Here is a 22,859-nt window from a genome sequence, read left to right as displayed (position 1 = left end):
GGTACGTCTTTCCATCTATTTGTGTCATCTTTGATTTCTTTCATCAGTGTCTTACAGTTTTTAGAGTACAGGTCTTTTGTCTCTTTAGGTAGGTTTACTCCTAGGTATTTTATTTTTTGGATGCCATGATACACAAGATTTCTTCCCTAATTTCTCTTTCTGCTCTTTCATTGTTAGTATATAGAAATGCTGTTGATTTCTGTGTATTAATTTTGTATCCTGCAGCTTTGCCAAATTCATGGCTGAGCTCTAACAGTTTTCTGGTGGAGTCTTTAGGATTTCTAGGTATAGTATCATGTCATCTGCAAATAGTGATAGTTTTACTTCTTCCTTTCCAATTTGGATTCCTTTTATTTCTTTTACTTCTCTGATTGCCATGACTAGGACTTCCAAAACTATGTTGAAGAGTAGTGGTGAAAGTGGACATCCTTGTCTTGTTCCTGATCTCAGTGGGAATTCTTTCAGCTTTTCACCATTGAGAATGCTGTTAGCTGTGGGTTTGTCATATAGGGCCTTTATTATGTTGAAGTGAGTTCCCTCTATGCCCACTTTCTGAAGGGTTTTTATCAGAAGTGGGTGTTGGATTTTGTCAAAAGCTTTTTCTGCATCTATTGAGAGGACTAAATGGTTTTTATTCTTCAGTTTGTTAATGTGGTATATCACACTGATTGATTTGCGGATATTGAAGAACCCTTGCATCCCTGGGATAAATCCCACTTGATCATGATGTACAATCCTTTTAATGTATTGTTGGATGTGGTTCGCTAGTATTTTGTTGAGGATTTTTGCATCAATGTTCATCAGTGAAATTGGCCTGTAGTTTTCTTTTTTTGTGGTATCTTTGTCTGATTTTGGCATCAGGGTGATGGTGGCTTCATAAAATGAGTTTGGGAGTATCCCTTCCTCTGCAATTTTTTGAAATAGTTTCAGAAGTATAGGTGGTAGCTCTTCTCTAAATGTTTGATAGAATTTGCCTGTGAAGCCATCCGGTCCTGGACTTTTGTTTGTTGGAAGTTTTTTAATCACAGTTTCAATTTCAGCTCTTGTGGTTGGTCCATTCATCTTTTCTATTTCATCTTGGTTGAGTCTTAGGAGATTGTACTTTTCTAAGAATTTGCCCATTTCTTCTGGGTTTTCCATTTTATTGCCATATGGTTGCATATTGTAGTCTCTTAAGACCCTTTGTATTTCTGTGATGTCTGTTGTTACTTCTCCTTTTTCATTTCTAATTTTATTGATTTGAGTCTTCTCTTTTTTCTTGATAAGTCCAGCTAAGGGTTTATCAATTTTGTTGATCCTTTCAAAGAACCAGCTTTTCATTTCATTGATCTTTTCTATGGTTTTGTTTTTTTTTCTATTTCATTGATTTCTGCCCTGATTTTTATGATTTCTTTCCTTCTACTAACTTTAGGTCTTGTCTGTTCTCTACCTAGCTGCTTCAGATGTAAAGTTAGCTTGTTTATTTGAGCTTTTTCTTGTTTCCTGAGGTGGGCTTGTATTCCTCTAAGAATGGCTTTTGCTGCATCCCATAGGTTTTGGAGAGTCGTATCTTCATTGTCATTTGCTGCTAGGTATTTTTAAATTTCCTCTTTGATTTCTTCAGTGATCCATTGTTTGTTTAGTAGCATGTTGTTTAGTCTCCACGTGTTTGTGTTTTTTGCAGTTTTTTTTTTCTTGTTGTTGATTTCCAGTCATATAGCATTGTGGTCGGAAAGATGCTTGATATGATTTCAATTTTCTTAAAGTTACCGAGGTTGGATTTGTAGCCAAGGATGTGATCAATCTTAGAGAATGTTCCATGTGCACTTGAGAAGAATGTGTATTCTGCTGCTTTTGGATGGAATGTCCTATAAATATCTATTAAGTCCATCTGGTTTAATGCTTCATTCAGGGACTATGTTTCCTTATTGATTTTCTGTCTGGATGATCTGTCCATTGCTGTAAGTGCACTGTTATTGCATTACTGTCGATTTGTCCTTTTAAGGTTGTTAGCAGTTGCCTTATATATTGTGGTGAACCTAGGTTGGGTGCATAGATATTCAAAATTGTTATATCTACTTCTTGTATTGATCATTTCATCATTATGTAGTGACCTTCCTTGTCCCTTAAAATACTCTTCATTTTAAAGTCTATTTTGTATGATATGAGTATTGCTACTCCAGCTTTCTTTTGATTCCTATTTACGTGGAATATTTTCTTCCATCCTCTCACTTACAATTTGTATGTGTCCCTGGAAGTGAAGTGGGGCTCTTGAAGACAGCATATATATGGGTCTTATTTTTGTATCCATTCATCCCGTCTATGTCTTTTGGTTGGAGCATTTAGTCCATTAACATTTAAGGTAATTATTGATATGTATGTTCTCATTGCCATTTTATTAATTGCTTTGGATTTGTTTTTGTTGCTCTTTTTTCTTCCCTTCTTCTCTTGTTCTCTCCTCTTCTGGTTTGATAACTATCTTTGGTGTTGTATGTGTGTTGATTTTTCTTATTTGTTTGTGTATCAATTGTAGATTTTTGGTTTGCAGTTTTTCTGAAGTTTTGATATAAGAGACTATATATATATAGTACCCACCTCTTCTCATGATTTCTGATTTTGGTGGCATAGATGTTTTTGGATGATTTCCTATGTTTACTGTATATATACCTTTACTGGTGAGCCTTGTCATTTGTGGAAATTTTGTTTCTGGTTGCTGTCTTTTCTTTTCTTCCTAGAGAAGTTCCTTTAGTATTTGTTGTCAAGCTGGTTTAGTGTTGCTGAATTCTCTCAGCTTTTGCTTATCTGTGAAGCTTTTGATTTCTCCTTCAAATCTGAATGAGAGCCTTGCTGGGTAGACTAATCTTGGTTGGAGGCTTTTTCCTTTCATCACGTGAAGTATATCATGCCACTCCCTTCTGGCCTGTAGAGCTTCTGCTGAAAAATCTGCTGATAACCTTATTGGGGTTCCCTTGTATGTTACGTGTTTCTTTTCCCTAGCTGCTTTCAACATTTTGTCTTTGTCTTTAATTTTGGTTAGTTTGATTAATATGTGTCTCGGTGTATTCCTCCTGGGGTTTATTTTATATGGTACTTGTGCTTCCTGGATTTGAGTGAGTGCTTCCTTTCCCATGCTAGGGAAGTTTTTGGCTATTAGTTCTTGGAATATTTTTTCTGTCTCCTTCTCTCTCTCTTCTCCTTCTGGCACCCCTATCATACGGATGTTGATACGTTTAATGTTGCCCCAGAGTTCTCTGAGACTCTCTTCATTTGCTTTCAATCTTTTTTCTCTTTTCTGTTCTGCATCTGTAATTTCCACTAATCTGTCCTCCACCTGGCTTATTCGTTCTTCTGCCTCCTGTATTCTGCTGTTGGCTGCTTCTAGTGAATTTTTTATTTCAGTGATTGTATTTTGCATCTCTTCTTGCTTAAGTTTTATATCTTGTATCTCTTTGGTCAGTGCTTCCTGTAAGTTATCCATCTTTGCCTCCAGTTTATTTCCAATGTCTTGCATCCTTCAGCATCAACAATCTAAAGTCTTTTTCCTGGAGGCTGAGACTCTCCTAATCACTTAGCTGATTTTCTGGGGTTTTTTCTTTCTCCCTCATCTGAGTTATAGTTCCTTGCCTTCTCATTTTTGTAGGTTTTTGGTGTGGTAACCTTTTTCCAGATAATAGAGTAGTAGCCTCTCTTACTTCTGGCGTCTGCCCCCCTTGTGGCTGAAGTTGGTATGGGGGCTTGCTGTAGGCTTCCTGATGGGAGGGACTGATGCCTGCCCACTGGTAGGTGGAGCTGATTCCTATCCCTCTGGTGGGTGGGGCTTTGTCTCTGGATGGAATTAGAGGTGGGGCTGTGTGCCTGGGGGTCTTCAATCAGCCTGTTTACCAATAGGTGGGGCTGTGATCCCACCTGGATTGTTGTTTGCCCTGGGCCTTCTCAGCTCTGACTAGCGCACAGGGCCAGATTTTCCCAAAATGGCCACCTCCAGAGAAAGGCACATGATGAATATTCCTGAGAGCTCTGCTTCCAATGTCCTTCCCTCACAACAAGCCACATTCACCCCTGTTTTCCCAGGAGGTCCTCTAAGAACTGCAGTCAGGTTTGACACAGATTCCTATGGAGACTTTGCTTTGCCCTGGGACCCAGTGCACCTGAAAGTCTGTGTGCACCTTTTAAGAATGGGGTCTCCATGTCCCCCAGTCTCATGGAGCTCATGAACACAAGCCTCACTGGCCTTCAATGCCTTCTTTCTCCCAGTGCCAGATCCCCACACATGGGAGTTTGATGTGGGGCTCAGAACTCTCACTCTTGTAGGTGAGACTCTATGAACCAGTTAGTTTCCAGTCTGTGGGGCTTCCCACCTGGGAGGTATGGGGTTGCTTATATCACATAATTGCCCCTCCTACCTCTTGATGTGGCCTCCTCCTTGTCTTCCAGAGTAGGATATCTCTTTGAAGGTTTCCAGTCCATTTGGTTAAAGACTGCACAGCCTTTAGTTGTGAATTTTGTTGTTTTTAGGAGAGAAGTTGAGCTCCAGTCCTTCTATTCTGCCATCTTAATCTCATCTCTCTAAAATGTTAATTTTTTAAGAGTCATAGAGGGTATATATAAGAAAAGGAAAGACTAGGGTTTATGAACATTTTAGTACTAATAGTATTATTTTATTAACTATCATCGGATGATTGCTAGGTACCAGAAATTTCATTTAGTCTCTCAAGATCCCTGGGAGATGAAGGTACCATCAGCATCTTTCAGAGAAGGAAACTGAGCATCAGATAGATTGCTACCCAAGGTCACTCAGCTGGTGAGAGATTCTGATACCTTCCCCTGAAAAATCGTGTCTGTGAGACTGTCCCCCAATACATGTGGGACATATGGATCCCTGTGGCTGAAGTCCAGCAAAAACAAAATCAAAGGGCATCTGGTTGGACAATGGGAGCTAAAGGAACATGATATCTTGCCCTTCACCCTACATCAAGAACCTGTCAATCACCCTTCCCTTCCACCTGTCAGAGCCCAAACCTCTGGTTTTGCTGGCTTGCCTAGCGAATGGCACATTGGCCCGTTACTGAGAAAACAAGGCACAAGGGTATAATGGCTAAATGTGGGTTTTTGGTCAGAGGCCTGGATGTGAAGCTCAGCTCTAGCACTCACTGGCATAGGACCATAAGTCCCATATGCCCTCAGGCCAGTTCTCTTCTCCAAAGAATGAGCAGGTTTCTTGGTCTGGGGAGGAGACCACAGGTCCTCTGATCTTGTTTTACTTTAAAGAGATATTTGTATTTAGCCCAAATATCATTCCTTGATAAGTATAGTCTTTTATTTTAGAGGTTCAGTTAAAATGCCCTGGGATGTGATTTTTGGATATTCATTTAATAGGTAAGGCATGAGACGTTTTATAGCAATAAATTAGTATTACCATAGAAGTGGGAGTACCAGTCAGAATGAGTCCAGTAGAGGTCTTGGGGACCTAAAGTCAAATCAGGTTATATTCTATTTAAGACCTTGCCCCTGCCCACACAGAGCTTAAGATCTAGTTGAAGAAAAGAGATGAATGTCTCGTGATATAAATCCCAAGTAGTGTGTGCTCAGTGCCTAATGAGCATTGTAGTTACTTTACAAGTATTTGTTAAGTTCCTACCCTTTGCCAGACCATGAAGATATGAAAAAGAGCAAGACACAGTCCTATCCAGGACCACAGCATAAGTGCCATGGCAGGTCATGGAGCTGAGGCCCCAAGCTCAGATATTCAAAGGAGACCGTGTTCTTTACACAGACACATATGCTGAGTGCCTGCAATGTGCCTGATGACTTTATTGTAACCCCTTTTTTTCCTCCTTGGAATTGCTTTATTTATTTTTTTAAATCATCAGTCCTTTCATTTTTGTATTTTTTATTTTTTCCTGGCTGCACCCATCCATGTGGAAATTCCCGGACCAGGGATCAAACCTGTACCACAGCAGCAACAATGCAGGATCTTTAACTGACAGGCCACCAGGGAACTCCAGAATTGCTTTTACAAGGATGGCAGAGCACAGTGCCACCATCTGCAATAGAGTAGTAGTAGTTCCTTCCTGAACTTACTGAACCAGGTGTGAGAAGTAAAGTAGCAGATGAGGTTTTGTCCTGTATCTGATCCATGAAGAAATAGGCTCAGCACAAAGTTTGGATGGGATAAAGAAACGGGCCAAAGCTTTTCAAGTCCATTTTTTGCAAGAACCTGTCAAACTTATTTTTGGATAATTGGTCTGAAGAAGTTCAGTGTATATCATACTATGTGCACATACTTGGTGCAGTCACAAAGATTGCAAAATAGATCTTCTTTAGATTCAAAGGTCATAGAAAACAATGATAGGAGTGAGTGTGACCTAAGAGGTGAAACGTTAAGCTTCACAGCATTCTAATAATGTTTCAAATAATGCAAGTTGTCCATGGGCAATACTCATGGCCATATGGTAAGTCAAACAATTATGGCTGATTAGGAAAGAGCTAATACTCTCTCTACTGCAGCTTTCATGGATTTCTTGGTAGAGGAAGAGATTTGATCTGATGCTAAAGAGAGTAGAGAATGTAAATAAACAGAAATAACTCTTTTTTTGAGCTATTAATTATTCCTTTAAATTATTTTTATAAACATTATTATATATATAATACATATATATTATATATATATATATATATATGTAGAGAGAGAGTGCGTTGGTTCAAATGGCTAAGAACTAAGAATCTTTAGTCAGAGTTCTCTTGTGCCACGATAGGTTAAGGATCCAGCATTGTCACTGCAGCAGATTGAGTAGCTCCTGTCACATTGGTTCAGTCCCTGGCCTGGGTACTTCTACATGCCCCAGGCAAAGCCAAGAAGAAAAAGTGTTTAGGGGAAGTCCGTGTTAACCACAGTAGCAGCAGATGGGAGTTGTTCAATAACAGACTGGAGATGGTACTGAGAAGTGGCTGAGGGCATGCTCTTGGGTTTCAGACAGCCTAGAGCCACATCCTAATATGTCACTCACTGTCCTGTGACTTCTGCAAGCCTGTTTTATCCACTTGGCACCCTCCACAGTACCTCTGACCTAGGTGCTCCTCAAAGGATCACGAAAACATTGGAGGCAGGGAAGTGTATATTCTGCAAAACCAAATCTTAAACATGTGTAACAAAAGCTACATTGTAATTTGTAATCCAACCCATTCTTATTCAGTTACTGTATGAGTCAAAGTTCTCCAGAGAAACAGAACCAATAAGGCCTATATATATAGAAAGAGATTTATTGTAAGAAATTGGCTCACACAATTATAGAGGCTGAAAAGTCCCACAGTCAGCTGTCTGTTCAGTAGAGACTTGGGAGGACCAGTGGTGGAATTTAATCTGAGTCCAAATGCCTGAAAACCAGGGGAGTCAGTGGTATCCGGTCCCAGTCTAGGTCTGAACACTGACAGCAGATCAATGTCCCAGCACATAGGGTCAGGGAAGAAGGGCCCAATACTTCCCTCCTCCACTTTTTTGTTTTATTCAAGCCATCATCTGATAGCACGATAGCCACCCACATTGGAGAGAGCAAACTGCATTACTCAGCCTGCCTATTCAAATGCTACATCTCATTTAGCCGTCTGTGAAACCACTTCACAGACACATCCAGAAATCATGTTTAGCCATGTATCTGGCCACTCTTTGATCCTGACAAGTTGACACATAAAATTAATCATCACAGTTATCAGGAATACAATAAAGTTTCAATCACAGGGGCAAAATAGATTATCTATACAAAATAAATTTTATAAAATTATAAATACATTTACATAATCATTATATTTATGTAATGGACAGATCGTCTAGAGAGAAAACCAATAAAGCAACAGAGATCCTAAAGGAAACAATAGAAAAGTTAGACTTAATTGATATCTTCAGGACACTACATCCAAAAAAATCAGAATACACATTCTTCTCAAATGCTCATGGAACATTCTCAAGAATCGACCACATATTGGGACACAAAGCTAACCTCAATAAATTTAGGAGCATAGAAATTATCTCAAGTATCTCCTCTGACCACAATGCCATGAAATTAGAAATCAACCACGGGAAAAGGAAAGAGAAAAAACCTATACATGGAGACTAAACAACATGCTACTAAAAAACCAATGGGTCTCATTGAGGAAATCAAGAAGGAAATTAAAAACTACCTTGAAACAAATGATAATGAAGACACAACCTCTCAAAATCTATGGGATGCTGCGAAAGCAGTGCTCAGAGGGAAATTTATAGCAATACAGGCCTTTCTCAAAAAAGAAGAAAGATCCCAAATTGACAACTTAACCCTCCACCTAAACGAATTAGAAAAAGAAGAACAAAAAAGACCTAAAGTCAGCAGAAGGAAGGAAATTATAAAGATCAAAGAAGAAATCAATAAAATAGAGATTCAAAAAACAATAGAGAAAATTAATAAAACCAAGAGCTGGTTCTTTGAAAAGGTAAACAAAATTGACAAACCCCTGGACAGATTCACTAAAAAGAGGAGAGAAAGAACCCAAATAACCAAAATTATAAATGAAAAAGGAGAAATCACAACGGATACAGCAGAAATACAAAAAACCATAAGAGAATACTATGAACAACTATACGGCAACAAGTTTGACAATCTGGAAGAAATGGACAATTTTCTAGAATCTTACAGCCTGCCAAAACTGAATCAAGAAGAAACAGACCAACTGAACAGACCGATCACTAGAAATGAAATTGAAGATGTCATAAAAACACTCCCAACAAATAAAAGTCCAGGACAAGATGGCTTCACAGGCAATTCTATCAAACATATAAAGAGGAATTGGTGCCCATCCTCCTTAAACTCTTTCAAAAGGTTGAAGAAGAAGGAATACTCCAAAGACATTCTATGAGGCCACCATCACCCTCATTCCAAAAGCAGACAGAGATACCACCAAAAAAGAAAACTCTCACCCAATATCATTGATGAATATAGATGTTAAAATTCTCAACAAAATCTTAGCCAACCGAATCCAACAACATACCAAAAAAAGTATACACCATGACCAGGTAGGGTTCATCCCAGGTTCACAAGGATGGTTCAACATATGCAAATCAATCAACATCATACACCACATTAACAAAAAAAAGTCAAAAATCATATAGTCATCTCAATAGATGCAGAAAAAGCATTTGACAAAGTCCAACATCCATTCATGATCAAGACCCTCGCCAAAGTGGGTATAGAGGGAACATCCCTGAATATAATCAAAGCCATTTATGATAAAGCCACAACAAATATAATCCTCAATGGGGAAAAACTGAAAGCCTTCTCACTCAAAACTGGAACAAGACAGGGATGCCCACTCTCACCACTGCTCTTCAACATAGTTTTGGAAGTCCTAGCCACAGCAATCAGACAAAAAAAAGAAATCAAAGGCATCCATATAGGAAGAGAAGAGATCAAACTGTCACTGTATGCAGATGACATGATACTATACCTAGAAAACCCTAAGGACTCAACCCCAAAACTCCTTGAACTGATTAATAAATTCAGCAAAGTAGCAGGATATAAGATTGACATTCAGAAGTCAGTTGCATTTCTGTATACCAGCAATGAACTATTAGAAAAGGAATACAAAAATACGATACCTTTTAAAATTGCACCTCACAAAATCAAATACCTCGGAATACACCTGACCAAAGAGGTAAAGGACCTATATGCCGAGAACTATAAAACTTTAATCAGAGAAATCAAAGAAGATGTAAAGAAATGGAAAGATATTCCATGTTCCTGGATTGGAAAAATCAATATTGTAAAAATGGCCATACTACCCAAAGCAATCTACAGATTCAATGCAATCCCTATCAAATGACCCATGACATTTTTCACAGAACTAGAACAAAGAATCCAAACATTTATATGGAACAACAAAAGACCCAGAATCGCCAAAGCAATCCTGAGAAACAAAAACCAAGCAGGAGGCATAACTCTCCCAGACTTCAAGAAATACTACAAAGCCACAGTCATCAAAAAGTGTGGTACTGGTATCAAAACAGACAGACAGACCAATGGAACAGAATAGAGAATCCGGAAATTAACCCTGACACCTATGGTCAATTAATCTTTGACAAGGGAGGCAAGAACATCAAATGGGAAAAGGAAAGTCTATTCAGCAAGCATTGCTGGGAAACCTGGACAGCTGCATGCAAAGCAATGAAACTAGAACACACCCTCACACCATGCACAAAAATAAACTCCAAATGGCTGAAAGACTTAAATATACGACAGGACACCATCAAACTCCTAGAAGAAAACATAGGCAAAACACTCTCTGACATCAACATCATGAATATTTTCTCAGGTCAGTCTCCCAAAGCAATAGAAATTCGAGCAAAAATAAACCCATGGGACCTCATCAAACTGAAAAGCTTTTGCACAGCAAAGGAACCCAAAGAAAACAAAAGACAACTTTCAGAATGGGAGAAAATAGTTTCAAATGATGCAACTGACAAGGGCTTAATCTCTAGAATATATAAACATCTTATACAACCCAACAGCAAAAAAACCAATCAATCAATGGAAAAATGGGCAAAAGACCTTAGTAGACATTTCTCCAAGGAAGATATACAGATGGCCAGCAAACATGAAAAAATGCTCAACATCGCTGATTATAAGAGAAATGCAAATCAAAACTACCATGAGATATCACCTCACACCAGTCAGAATGGCCATCATTAATAAATCCACAAATAACAAGTGCTGGAGGGGCTGTGGAGAAAAGGGAACCCTCCTGCACTGCTGGTGGGAATGTAAACTGGTACAGCCACTATGGAGAACAGTTTGGAGATACCTCAGAAATCTATACATAGAACTTCCATATGACCCCGCAATCCCACTCTTGGGCATCTCTCCGGACAAAACTCTACTTAAAAGAGACACATGCACCCACATGTTCATTGCAGCACTATTCACAATAGCCAGCACGTGGAAACAACCCAAATGTCCATCAACAGATGATTGGATTCGGAAGAGGTGGTCTATATACACAAAGGAATACTACTCAGACATAAAAAAAGAATGACATAATGCCATTTGCAGCAGCATGGATGGAACTAGAGAATCTCATCCTGAGTGAAATGAGCCAGAAAGACAAAGACAAATACCATATGATATCACTTATAACTGGAATCTAATATCCAGCACAAATGAACATCTTCTCAGAAAAGAAAATCATGGACTTGGAGAAAAGACTTGTGGCTGCCTGATGGGAGCTTGGGGATCAGGAGCTTGGGTTTATCAGACACACTTAGATTTACAAAGAGATCCTGCTGAGTAGCATTGAGAACTTTGTCTAGATACTCATGTTGCAACAAAACAAAGGGTGGGGGAAAAAATGTAATTGTAATGTATACATGTAAGAATAACTTGATCCCCTTGCTATACAGTGGGTAAATAAATAAATAAATAAATAATAAAGTTTCAATCACAGGGGCAAAATAGATTATCTATACAAAATAAATTTTATAAAATTATAAATATATTTACATAATCATTATATTTGCATAATATTTATATAACATAATGTTTATGATTGTGTATTATAATTTTGTATTAAATTTATAATATATAAACATTATATATTGTATTCACTTATTATACATATTGTTTATATATTATATTATAAATATATTGTCACTAATAATATAAATATTATATAAACTATGTATAGTCATATATAAATATACAACTATAAGTAATTATATATAAATGTAATATTTATATAGTATATCTAAATCATATACATATATAAAATGAAACTAAATATTCTTATGAAATTTTACCAACTATTTGTGTTTAATAGGGCTGTGGTACATTTTGGTATATTTGGAATGATGCAATTTTGGATCCTGGAAAGTAAGAGTGTATGGGCAGAAAAATTTCTTAAATATTCCCACATGAAGTGTCTCTATGCCAACTGGAACTGTCAATTTTATGGGGTTGTTGTAGGGAATAAAAAATATATATGTATATGGTGGTATCTAGCAATGTGATAGTTACTCAAAAATGTTAGCTGAGGATAAGTTATTTTTCACCAGGAGGTTCTTTTAATGACCATATATAATGTTAAGTCGAGGCAGAAAAGAATTTCTGATTTCACTTGCTGCAGTCTATTATTCATCAAACAGATTTGATATTCCCATAGTTGCTACAAAAGCCAAGACACCAATTCATTTTCTTAGACTCATCAGAATGTCAGGATAAATCTGGGGTTGGAAAAACAGTTGTTAATAGAGAATTTCTAGACATTGTAACAATGCGAGGAGATTCGTGGCTTCGCGTATGAATGCAGGATATTATTCTTCCCCTTCTTTTAGCATCAAATAACTACACTAAATTTATAAAAATAAACACTTCAGAGTTTACTTCAGAGTACAGGATCCTGCCTACCTAAGTTTAATTGGAAAACGAATATCCAGCGCAATTGTCTGTGATAAACTGGAGCTTAAATGATTTGAAGACACTTTGGGAGCAGATAAATCAGATAATCACAGTCTTTATGGCTGGAAAATTTCAGCTGGTGTTGACAAGTTGTAAAGATAAAAGCCTAGAGCAAAGTCAAGAGCTAAATGTCTAGATTGATTTGGGGATCAATGGTAATACTCAAATTGTAAAAGCACCGGACTTCAAATCATCTCTTACAGCATTCTGTTTCATTGAACTTCTCAAGATCATAATGTAGAAGTTGATTTACTGAAAAACTTTGTCTTAATTGTCATTAAGCAAAACCTTCCAATCTTACAGTGTTTTCAACCATCTAACTAACACATTGCTTAGATGTTGTATGTGCCGTGTGATTTGTGCCCTGTGCTGCAATAACAGAGCTTCAGCTGCTGGTTTTCAAACATTTCCAATTGGGTACTATTAATAGTTTATGAGAGAAAAGAGAGTCAGACCGTACTATTTCTAGGCATTTTGTTGTTGTTGTTTTGTTTTTTTGAAGCCAACACAGAATTTGCCTCATAGCCTCACTCTGATCTCAGCAAGAACACTTTCAAAAGAAGTTCCTTGTTTTTGCAAAGGCTGTTTGGATGAGTTGATTTAATGCGCTCCTATCATGGATCCCTGCCCTAGAGCCAGTGGCAGAATATGTGTGTTTTGGGTTGTGTAAAGCATTCATGGCATTTAGCTCCATTCATTGTGTTGACTGTGCCCCCAGGTGATGCATCCAACTCTCCAACCTCTGTTTGCTTTTTTTCTTTTATTTACAGGAGCAGAGGGCACAGTGTTCCCTAAATCTATAGAGACACCTAATGTCAGGGCAGACCCCTTCAAGGAACTAAGGTAAACTTCTGACTATGGTTTGCATTGATTAAGTGGCTATTTCCTTTCTCTGTGCAACTGGTTGATGATCCATTCTGAATATCAATAATGTAACAGTGTCATGAATATATAAACCAGCAGAGGTTAGAAAGGATGTGAAGATAAGCTCTAACCAAGAGAAAATTTTCTCTGAGGACTTAAATTTTAGAGTTTGGAGGGGGAAGTTGAATTGTGCGATTTAGGATTCATTCATATGCAGTGTTTATTTCCTGTTGTATTCTGTGGTACCAAAATATGTACAATTAGAGAACTAGTCAGTGATTGGTGCTGATCAACCCAAAGAAAAGTGGTGTTTAAAAGAGGCTGAGCTGTAAATACAGTATATTTTTTTCTATGTAACAAGCACCCCATTTTCTAGAATTATATGGTGCTAGAACTACCTTTTGTGGGTATTCCATGTGCCAGAATTAATCAGATATCCCTAAGTGTGCTGATTTCACCAAAAAAGTGTTCTGCAAGGTGGCACTTACCACCAACAGATAGACAGAGGTATAGTCTGAAACCATTTCTGCCACCAAAGAACCATCCCCAGCCCCCCCAAAAGAACAGAGAATATTATGTTCATACAAATATAACTATAATTTTTACTCTGTACTTAAAGCCGAGAAGAATTCAGTGAATACTGGCTTTCTTCATTGCTTGCAGTTCTTTTCATTAAAACCTGTCATCAGTCATCACAAATAGCCCTAAATAACTCTTTCAAAAAGACATCAACAACAAGCACATGCATCTGTGTTACCCAAGTCTTATCACCACTTTCACGAACAGCCCCAAGATCTCTGTTGTGCAAGAACGGCAGCAACCACATTGGAGCTTGTGTTTCCCCAATGAGAAACTCATCCTTACTAAGTGGAAAATGTATCACCTCATTACAACACTGTGGTACTCTGGCAAAGCCTATAAGTCTTTATGACTATAGGGAAATAAATCCAGCCAAAGGAAGGGGATAATTGGTGGGGAGTAAGAACCTTTTCTTAGCAAGATCCCTTGTATAGTGAGCTATATTTTTAAGATGATACACCATACTACAACACTTTAAATCTTACCGGAATAACTGTTTTTATCAGGGCATCCAAATGCCAGAGTTACCTGACTCTCTGTCAACTAGATTTTGTGTTTCATTTTATGGGCAAATGCTAGAATCTTTTAAGCAGATCCACTTAAGGAAACCTGTAGTTTAGAATTCTGAGGGAGCTGACAATGCACTGAATCTTTGAGGCTGTGATGCGAGAACTTTCAAGCCAGCTGATGGGAGGGTGCCCAGTTCCCCTTCTTTTCACAGTCCCCCATAGGAACAAGTTTTTGAAAGTAGTCAATAGTCTGTGCTTATCACCCCAAAGATGCGTGCCGTCTATAAGGAACTGAACTCTAAATATAATACAGACTCTTTCCTATGCAACAAGCTCTCCATTATGAAAGACTTGGGAAAATAAGAGTAATGGATGTAGCCTGATGTCTCTTTAAATAGAAAAAATAAATTTTCTGTAGTTAAAAACAAACAAACAAAAACACAATCCACACCAAGCAAATCCAAGACAACTAACTCTCCAAGTGTCAGCCCACTGCAGAGATTCATATCCTAAAGAACGTGGGATAGGGTGTTTGCTTGTCTAGTACTGTAAATGCGCTCACTGTCCTCTGTATATAACCTACAGAAACCTTCAAACTTGCTTAAAAAAAAAATAAGCCTCCAACCTTTACAAGTGAATCTTCTAAGTCTAGTTCAATGAAGTAAAGTCTTGAGGCAGTTGTTATATTTTTTTAATTTATCCTAAAATGATAGGCATAGTCCACAGAAGTTTGAAATGAAATTTTCTTATGGGAAGCAGAAAAAGTCTTCAAACTGTAATTCTAAAACTTGTGTTTGCCCCTGTTCAAATCGTGTTGATGCTTAATAGCCTGAACTGACTCAGGAGCCTAGGATGTGATCATTGAGCCCCTTCATCCTTCTGAGATTTTGTTTTGTTTTTATGCCACTTTGTAGAATCTGAGACCACCTGAAAGGATAATTAAATGTGGTTGATAGACTAGCCTACACCAGTGCATCCGTGATTGTTTCATATTTGTTATTTAATGTGTGGCACATTTTACTCTGGGCTATGGATTGGTATTGACCTTGGATATCGAGTAAATAGGTAATGCACTTGATGACTAAGTCTTCTGGCCTTCAGCTTTGCAATTGGATTGGTTTTACTGATCCAACATGTCCATGCTGGTGTGTCTTCTGGCCAAAGGAAAGTAGAGTTATCTGCAGGAGTTGCTGGACTTGTAGTAGCCTGTCACACTGAGTGAACTGTCTGGGTAAAGCAGAAGTGGTCTACTCATTAGTGGCAGCAGGATAGAGAAGAGAACTGAGCTGGGATTTAGGTCCCTATTGCAAGCCCAGTATATGGTCTTGAGCCAGTTCTAGAACCCTGCTGTCTCTAAGAAGCCAGCTCATGCCTAACTCCAAACAGCTAATCCCTTTACATTATTTATCATTTTTAAATAATTTTAAATTTAAAGAAGAGTTGCAAAATTCATCCACATCAATCCCATGTACCCTTCACCTGATACTCATTAATACTGACAGCATACATATCCATGATAAATTTCTCAGAACTCAATGAAATTAACATTGTAGCCCGATAGTATCTTATTTTACTTAAGATTCGCTTAAAAGGATGCCGTCACCTGAATGTCTTATAGATGAAAAAAAAAATGTAAAAAGGAGTTTAACACAACCGTTATTTGTTGAGATGTGAGGTAATGGATCTTTAAAACTCCCACTGCAGTTGAGTTGGAATGTTTTAAATGAGGGTTTGGGGTTTGTATGCTTTTTTTTTTTCTTTTAATAATATTCTTTACCCAGATTTTCTTGGTCTTACTTGTTAATGGGAGACAAACTGAGTTGAAAGAACACAGCTTTAGGAGTTCCCACTGTAGCCCAATGGAATTGACAGCATCTCTGCAGCACCAGGATACAGGTTCGACCCCTGGCCCAGCAGAGTGGGTTAAACGATCCAGCACTGACACAACTATGGTGTAGGCAGATCTGATCCCTGGCCCAGGAACTCCATATGCCATGGGGAAGGGCAGCCAAAAAGAAAAAAAAAAAAAAAGAACAGCTTTATTTATACTTAGACTGACTTCTAAAATAAATATGCAGAACTTAAATATCCATCCACATCCCTCCCTTAGCCAGTCAATCAAACATGAGAAAAATATCATTTCCTATTTTAGACACCTTCTCTATTGGCATAACCTCTGTTTCCTCAAACCCCTTTCTTGGCTGCTGGAGGGTTTTTTGTTTGCTTATTTGTTAATGAGAAGCAGATTTTCAAGCCACTGATATTTCTTTGTAGAAGATCTCAACTTTCAGCTAAAGGAACAGTAGCTTCCTCCCCACTTGAGTTTTTGTTCACTGCTTTTCTCTTCTGAGTTACTATAGTTACTATATTTGCAGTGCTTGCCTAAGAGGTTTATAAATAATCTAGGGCTGAGCTGAAAAATCACAAAAGAGGGTTTCTTCTCTCCAGACTAATAAGGGGTATTAGCAAGGTCTGCACCCAGACCCAACCCAGGTGTATTTGTAAGCTCTGCTCCTGCAGGGCAATTTTGAAATCAAGATGCATGGCTCCAGATTCAAGACCCTCCTTGAAAATATCCCAGGTACTACACCTGTTCCTTGAAATATGAAATAACTTTGACTAGAAACTGGATTTGAATAAATTCATGATCTTAAAATGTGAATATTTTAAACATTCACTTGTTCACTAAATTTTTTTCTTCCTGGAGTCTCTATTAGACAAATGGAAAAATCCCTGATCTCAGGCTATGCCTGATCTGAGACTGGAAATAGGCCATTCAGTTTTGCATATGTATTTTTTAAAGAACAGAGGCTGCCTTTGAATGTCTACCTTGCTTTAAGGACTCTTTTCAAGTGTGAAGTTTCCTTGTAGGATTCTGATCCTATCAGAATAGGAATTGGACTATAAAATCCTATTTCTCAGACACATGCCATGACAGGTGTATAAAAAATAAAAGTGGGTAGAGTAGCCGGGAAAATGTTGTATGGATCAGTGTACACAGAAGCCAACTCTGTTACAAAAGAACAAGGAGCCAAAATGTCTTCATAAAAGAATTCTTCATCAGCAGATGTGCCAATATGCTCTTCCTCAACGTACAATTATAGCAAGGATGGTGACCTGATTTTCCATTTCATGTGTACCAGCAACGGTTTACCAAGTTTGTTATCTGTTTTTTGACACTGTGTAAGAGTCAAGGGAAGTTCCCATTGTGGCTGAGTGGTAATGAGCCCAACGAGAATCCATAAGGATGAGGGTTTGATCACTGGTCCAGCTCAGTGGGTTAAAGATCCAGTGTACTGTAAGCTGTTGTGTAAGTTGCAGATGCAGCTCGGATCCCACTTTGCTGTGGCTGTGGAGTAGACCAGCAGCTGTAGCTGTGATTTGACCCCTAGCCTGAGAACTTCCATATGCCACAAGTGCAGCCCTAAAGAGTGAAAGAAAGAGAGAAAGAAAAGAAAGAAAGGAAAGGAAAGGAAAGGAAAGGAAAGGAAGGAAGGAAGGAAGGAAGGAAGGAAGGAAGGAAGAAGAAAGAAAGAAAGAAAGAAAGAAAGAAAGAAGAAAGAAAGAAAAGAGAAAGAAGGAAAGAAAGAAAAGAGAAAGAAGGAAAGAAAGAAAAGAGAAAGAAGGTCAAGCCATGTGCATATGCTAAATACTTGGATGTAGAAATAAATGAGTACTCATATAATTTATAGTTAAGGAAAATAAGAAACCCAAGGTAAGGAAATAGCACTAAGATAGATGTATGAATTGAGTCAGAGGAAACACAGAGAATGACAAAATCTGCATCAGAGAATTAAATAAGGCTGCCCAAAGGAAGTGACATTTTAGTTGAAAGAAGGAAATAGATAAAACCCAAACTTATGCTTCAGAATTCACAAAGTATGGTTTTCCACACACATTTAAGGTAGGAACAAGTAGCCTAACATATTTCTCCATAGCTACCAAAATGTTACTGTATTATTTACAGACAGGAGGGATTTTAATTTGATTATGACAACAGTGTTGTTTAAAAAATTGTGTAAAGGCAATTTCAAATATGGTCAAAAAAGGCTAAAGCTTGTTACAAGTTTCAAATGTTAGGGGTTCCCACTGTGGCACAATGGGTTAAAAATCTGACTGCAGCAGCTTGGGCCTCCTCAGAGGCATGGATTTGATCCCTGGCCCAGTGCAGTGGGTTAAAGGATCTGACATTGCTGCAGGTGTAGCATAGGTTGCAACTTTGGCTCAGATTCAATCCTTGGCCTTGGAACTTCATATGCCATGGATGCAGCCATAAAAATTAAAATCAAAAACAGCAAACAAAAAACAAGTTTCAAAAATTAGAACATAGCCTAATTCAGAACTGAAAGGCTCACTGATACCAAACCCATTTTATAGCCCCAAATAAATAAGGCATTTCTTTGTTACCATTTATTTTCCCCCATAATATCCTTTTCATAATACAGGTGAAAAATTCTAAGATACAACTGTTACTCCCTATAATGCATGTGAATATTTTATAAGATTTTATTTAAATGATCAGGTACTAGATGTGACTCCTTTGGAAATGTTTGAATTTAAAGTTTTTGTACCTCACAGGGAAACAAGGACTAGACAAGGCTCCCAGAAGTTGACAAAAATGAATTTATTTTTCTTTTATTTTGAAATGTCTGTAGTCAACTAAGTATTTAGTAGCTCTCAGTGGTTTATAGATTTAAGTGACAAGAGCAGTGTGTCAGAGCTTCAGGGTTCAATTAATTAGAGGCTTGGCAATCTTTTTTCCCTTCTTTGTCATCTTCAGAGTTCATAGTAACAAAAAATATTGGATCGACAGTCCAGTTTTATTAAAAATTATACACACAGATAGAGAGACTTAGACAAAGAAATTCAGAGGAAGAGCAGGTGGGAGTGGGAGAGGGAAGAGAAAAGAAAAGAAGCTGTGTGTTGAGCTTCTTAGCTATGGGTCCATGGTATTGTGAAAAGAATCTTGAAATTTTCCTCCTCTTAAACATTGAGCAGACATATTCTGTAATTTTCTGGATTTCTTCTTCCCTCCCTTCCACCCCTAAACTCCTTATACTGACTAAATTTTTTTTAGTAGTGTTGTACATCTTTGAGATTTATAAGTATTCAATCCTATAGTACAAATATTGAAGTGGTTCAAAGGAGAAATTTAAAAAAAATACATAGTGAGCTAAATAATCGCGTAGTTAATTACTCAAAAGCCTTTCAAAATGGAATAATGGTGAAACAGTGTCAGTGCTGATCGGGAGCCGGGCTTTGAAGGTATCCTGTGCTGGGTTTGCATTTGGCCCAAAAAAATATCTGCTTTGTTTACTGGGGCACATGTCTCAAGTTCTTCTAGTGTCTTAAGTGCCTAGAACAGAGGAAAAGCTCACTGAGTAGTAATGCAACACGTTTTAGCTCTTGGAAGGACAGGCAAGCAGCTCTCTCTCCTTCGGCTCAAGGAGAGAGAACTCATACAGGAGTTTCCAATGTTTTGTATTTCTCCAACACCTAAAAAGTTTCCATCAAATCATGGTGACTAACAATTGTTTCTTAATTAAGGACAAAAACAAACAAAAAACTATTGGTTACTTACATCTACTTTTAACTGCATTTTATATAAGAGAAGGGATGTAAGAAGACATAATCGTAAAATAAAGCACAGTATCATCATTGAATAAAAGGCAGTCTCATTTAACTATATTAAATTGCATTGCTTCCTTTTTCTGTTTGCCAAAAATGCTAGTGACTTAGTCACAACTCTTCTCTTCTGACATCCTGTCGTGCCCACCCAGGAAAATTGAAGGTCCGAGAGCCACAAGCTAGGGCTTCATGAAGTCCACCTAATTGTAAGATTACCCCATTTGAAATACCAAAACTATTACATCTTACCCCTCTTCCAAGACCAGTCAGTACATGTATATGCCCCTTTTCTTCCTCTCTCTTTCTTCCTCCTATATTTCAACATCCATCCTTATTTTCTTCTTTTCCTGTTAAGTATCAATACTATGTTCTAAATTTATCTATATATTTCCCTTTCCTACCTTTTTCCCCAACCTTTTCCCGGGTGCCCTTTTCACCATGGTTCTCTTTGTATATATCAGGAAAAGCACAGGGGGTAAAGGAAATGTGGTATTTCCGTATTTGAGGTATTTCCATCTTTTCCTTTGCCTTGCTTATCAAGAGCTCTTATTTTACACGTGTTAGAAATTATATCTTAAAGATACTGTGTCTGATTCATCTCTTCTGTACATTACAATTCTGCCATTCGAGGCCGGGGAAGGATAGATGTCAGATAGCATCACAGCAGAAGCTAAGGCTAGGATGTAGGGAAAATCCCATTCTGATGGGAAGATAAGGTGGAAAGCTCGTCTCTTCTGGCATCTGGTGAATTGCGGGAAGAAGGAGACAAGGAAACGCAGGGAAAGCAGGTGGTGAAATATATGTCCTGATGATTTTGTTCTCTGAGTCCTGGAAGGAAAAAAATAACTAAGTAGGTTTTAAGGAAAGTTAAAAGCAAAAGGTCATTGTACATCTTCATTGGGGATTCTAGGAGGAAGCCAGCTTACAGAATGGTCTCACAACCTCCTAGATAGGAAGGAAAAGAGGTCCTGGGTCAGTACTCTGGAATCTCCTTCAATGCCAGGGGCAGGGGAGAGGGCAGGCTTGTGGAAGTGTCCCTGGGTGTCATGTTGAAGATGCAGATAGATAACAGATGGTGCAGGCTGGTTGGTGCTGGGGAGTATGCCTGCAGTGGGGCTGAGGGCTCCAAGGAAGGCAGTCCAGTCTGGGGGTACAGTGGGAGATATGCCCAGATCTCAGGGTTTACCAACACCATCCATTCCTGACTCAGTAGGTCCTAAGGGAGCACAGAGAGAATTCATTCACTGACGACCTTAGAGTGGGCTGCTAGCCTGATGCACATCACATCTCCTGCAGTCTGAACTTCCTCTGTTTCTGTCACTATAAAGTCACATAAGCCCACGTCCACCATATCCACAATGACATCCTAAAGCGGAAGACGGAAATTGAGACTAATTATTGTTCCTAATGAGAAAGAGTAAACTTTTCAATTATAGAGAAGGTGCCAAAAGAGATTAACTTTTCCCAATAATCCATGAGGATAAGTCTGAGAGAAAAAATTAATCAGGTAAAAACAATACAGAAATGCCATTTGTTTTCACGGATGAGCATGCTTTGTAAATTGGTCAGTTGGCGACGCAGGTTAACATACCAGCCACACAGTATCTTACATGACTTTGCCAACCTTCAAAGGCCGTGAGTCTTCCCCTCTGTCTTGTGGGGACCACTGGGTATGAGCAAAAGGGAAAAAATGCTTTCAGAATCCACCATCACGTACTGGGATCAGTGATGTTCATTCTTCTTCAGGTCTTGAGAGAGCATGAATTGGAATTTAGTCTAGATCCGATGCTCTCAACATACTCCTCCAAAATGGTCTTGGATTTTTAATCTTGTTAAACCAATCAGATGTTGGTGGAAATGCCTTAATAACCAAAACATTTCATAAGGCGCTCTCTAAAAAGCATTACCAGACTACCTATGAAAGCTAGCGCCATCAGCCATCAGTAATGCACTTGCTCATCCCTTTATGGCTGGTCCATTTCCATCTGAATTTGAGAGGCAATGCAACTCATCTTTATTATCTAGGACATGTGGGTCTTATTTTAGAAATTAAAATTATATCCTTTAATTTTTTTAATGTAAGGGTTTAAAATGTGAGGAAAAAAAAATACTCAAAAGATGAGACCCTAAATGAAAGGTTAAAAAATGCACTTTTTTCCGTGTTGTCAGGACAGGCACGATACAGTATAGTATGTGCTAACCTCCCAGCCTTTCAGAGCAGAATGAGCATGTGTGAATACCTGTCAAAATTCCTGAGCTGGGGCTATCTTCTGCCTCAAAACAAAGCATCATGACTTTATTATTGTTTCTATCTTGATTAAAATGTCAGCAGCTGCCATTTATTATGTAAAGTATGTGGGGTAGATTGTTCTATTATTCTTGAACAACACATAGTTGCCTTCGAATCTCTCTTTTTTCCCTCCAGTAGGATTGCACTGCTGGGTATGCAGACAGGAAATCTTGTTTGATTATACCCTTCGTGATCCTGGCTTGAAGCCAGCCTAGTTTTATTCCAGTTATAACCTTTTCAAAGCAAAGAGTAATGGGGATGTAGAGGAACAAACTGACAACAGTTTTTACCTGAAATAAGTTGAGAACTAGAAGTAAATTAAAATTTTAAAAAAAGCAGCCCATGGGTGTCATTTGTTTTTTTATTCCAGAATTTCCTGTGGTTTGTTAGAATATATAGTTGGCCCTTGAATAACGCAGGGGTAATCTGCGTATAATTTATAATTGGTCCTCTGCATCTGTAGATCTAACCAACCATGAGCTGTGTAGTACTATAGTATTTACAGTATTATAAATACCGTAGTATTTATAATAT

General features: G+C 38.1%; 1 protein-coding gene across 3 annotated transcripts in view; it reads left to right on the top strand.

Moving 5' to 3' along the window:
- Positions 1 to 22,859, top strand: part of SGCD (sarcoglycan delta) — a 1,033,728-nt gene that overhangs the window by 910,911 nt on the left and 99,958 nt on the right. For all 3 annotated transcript variants that reach the window (XM_021076526.1, XM_021076527.1, NM_001144123.1), the window contains one exon: positions 13,226 to 13,298. In XM_021076526.1, coding sequence (XP_020932185.1) covers positions 13,226 to 13,298 — 73 coding nt within the window. The remainder of the gene's footprint in view (positions 1 to 13,225; positions 13,299 to 22,859) is intronic.

Source organism: Sus scrofa, chromosome 16 (genome assembly GCF_000003025.6).
Source record: "Sus scrofa isolate TJ Tabasco breed Duroc chromosome 16, Sscrofa11.1, whole genome shotgun sequence".
NCBI lineage: Eukaryota > Metazoa > Chordata > Mammalia > Artiodactyla > Suidae > Sus > Sus scrofa.
The sequence above is the reverse complement of the archived record's forward strand: the minus strand, read 5'-3'. Positions and strand labels throughout refer to the sequence as shown.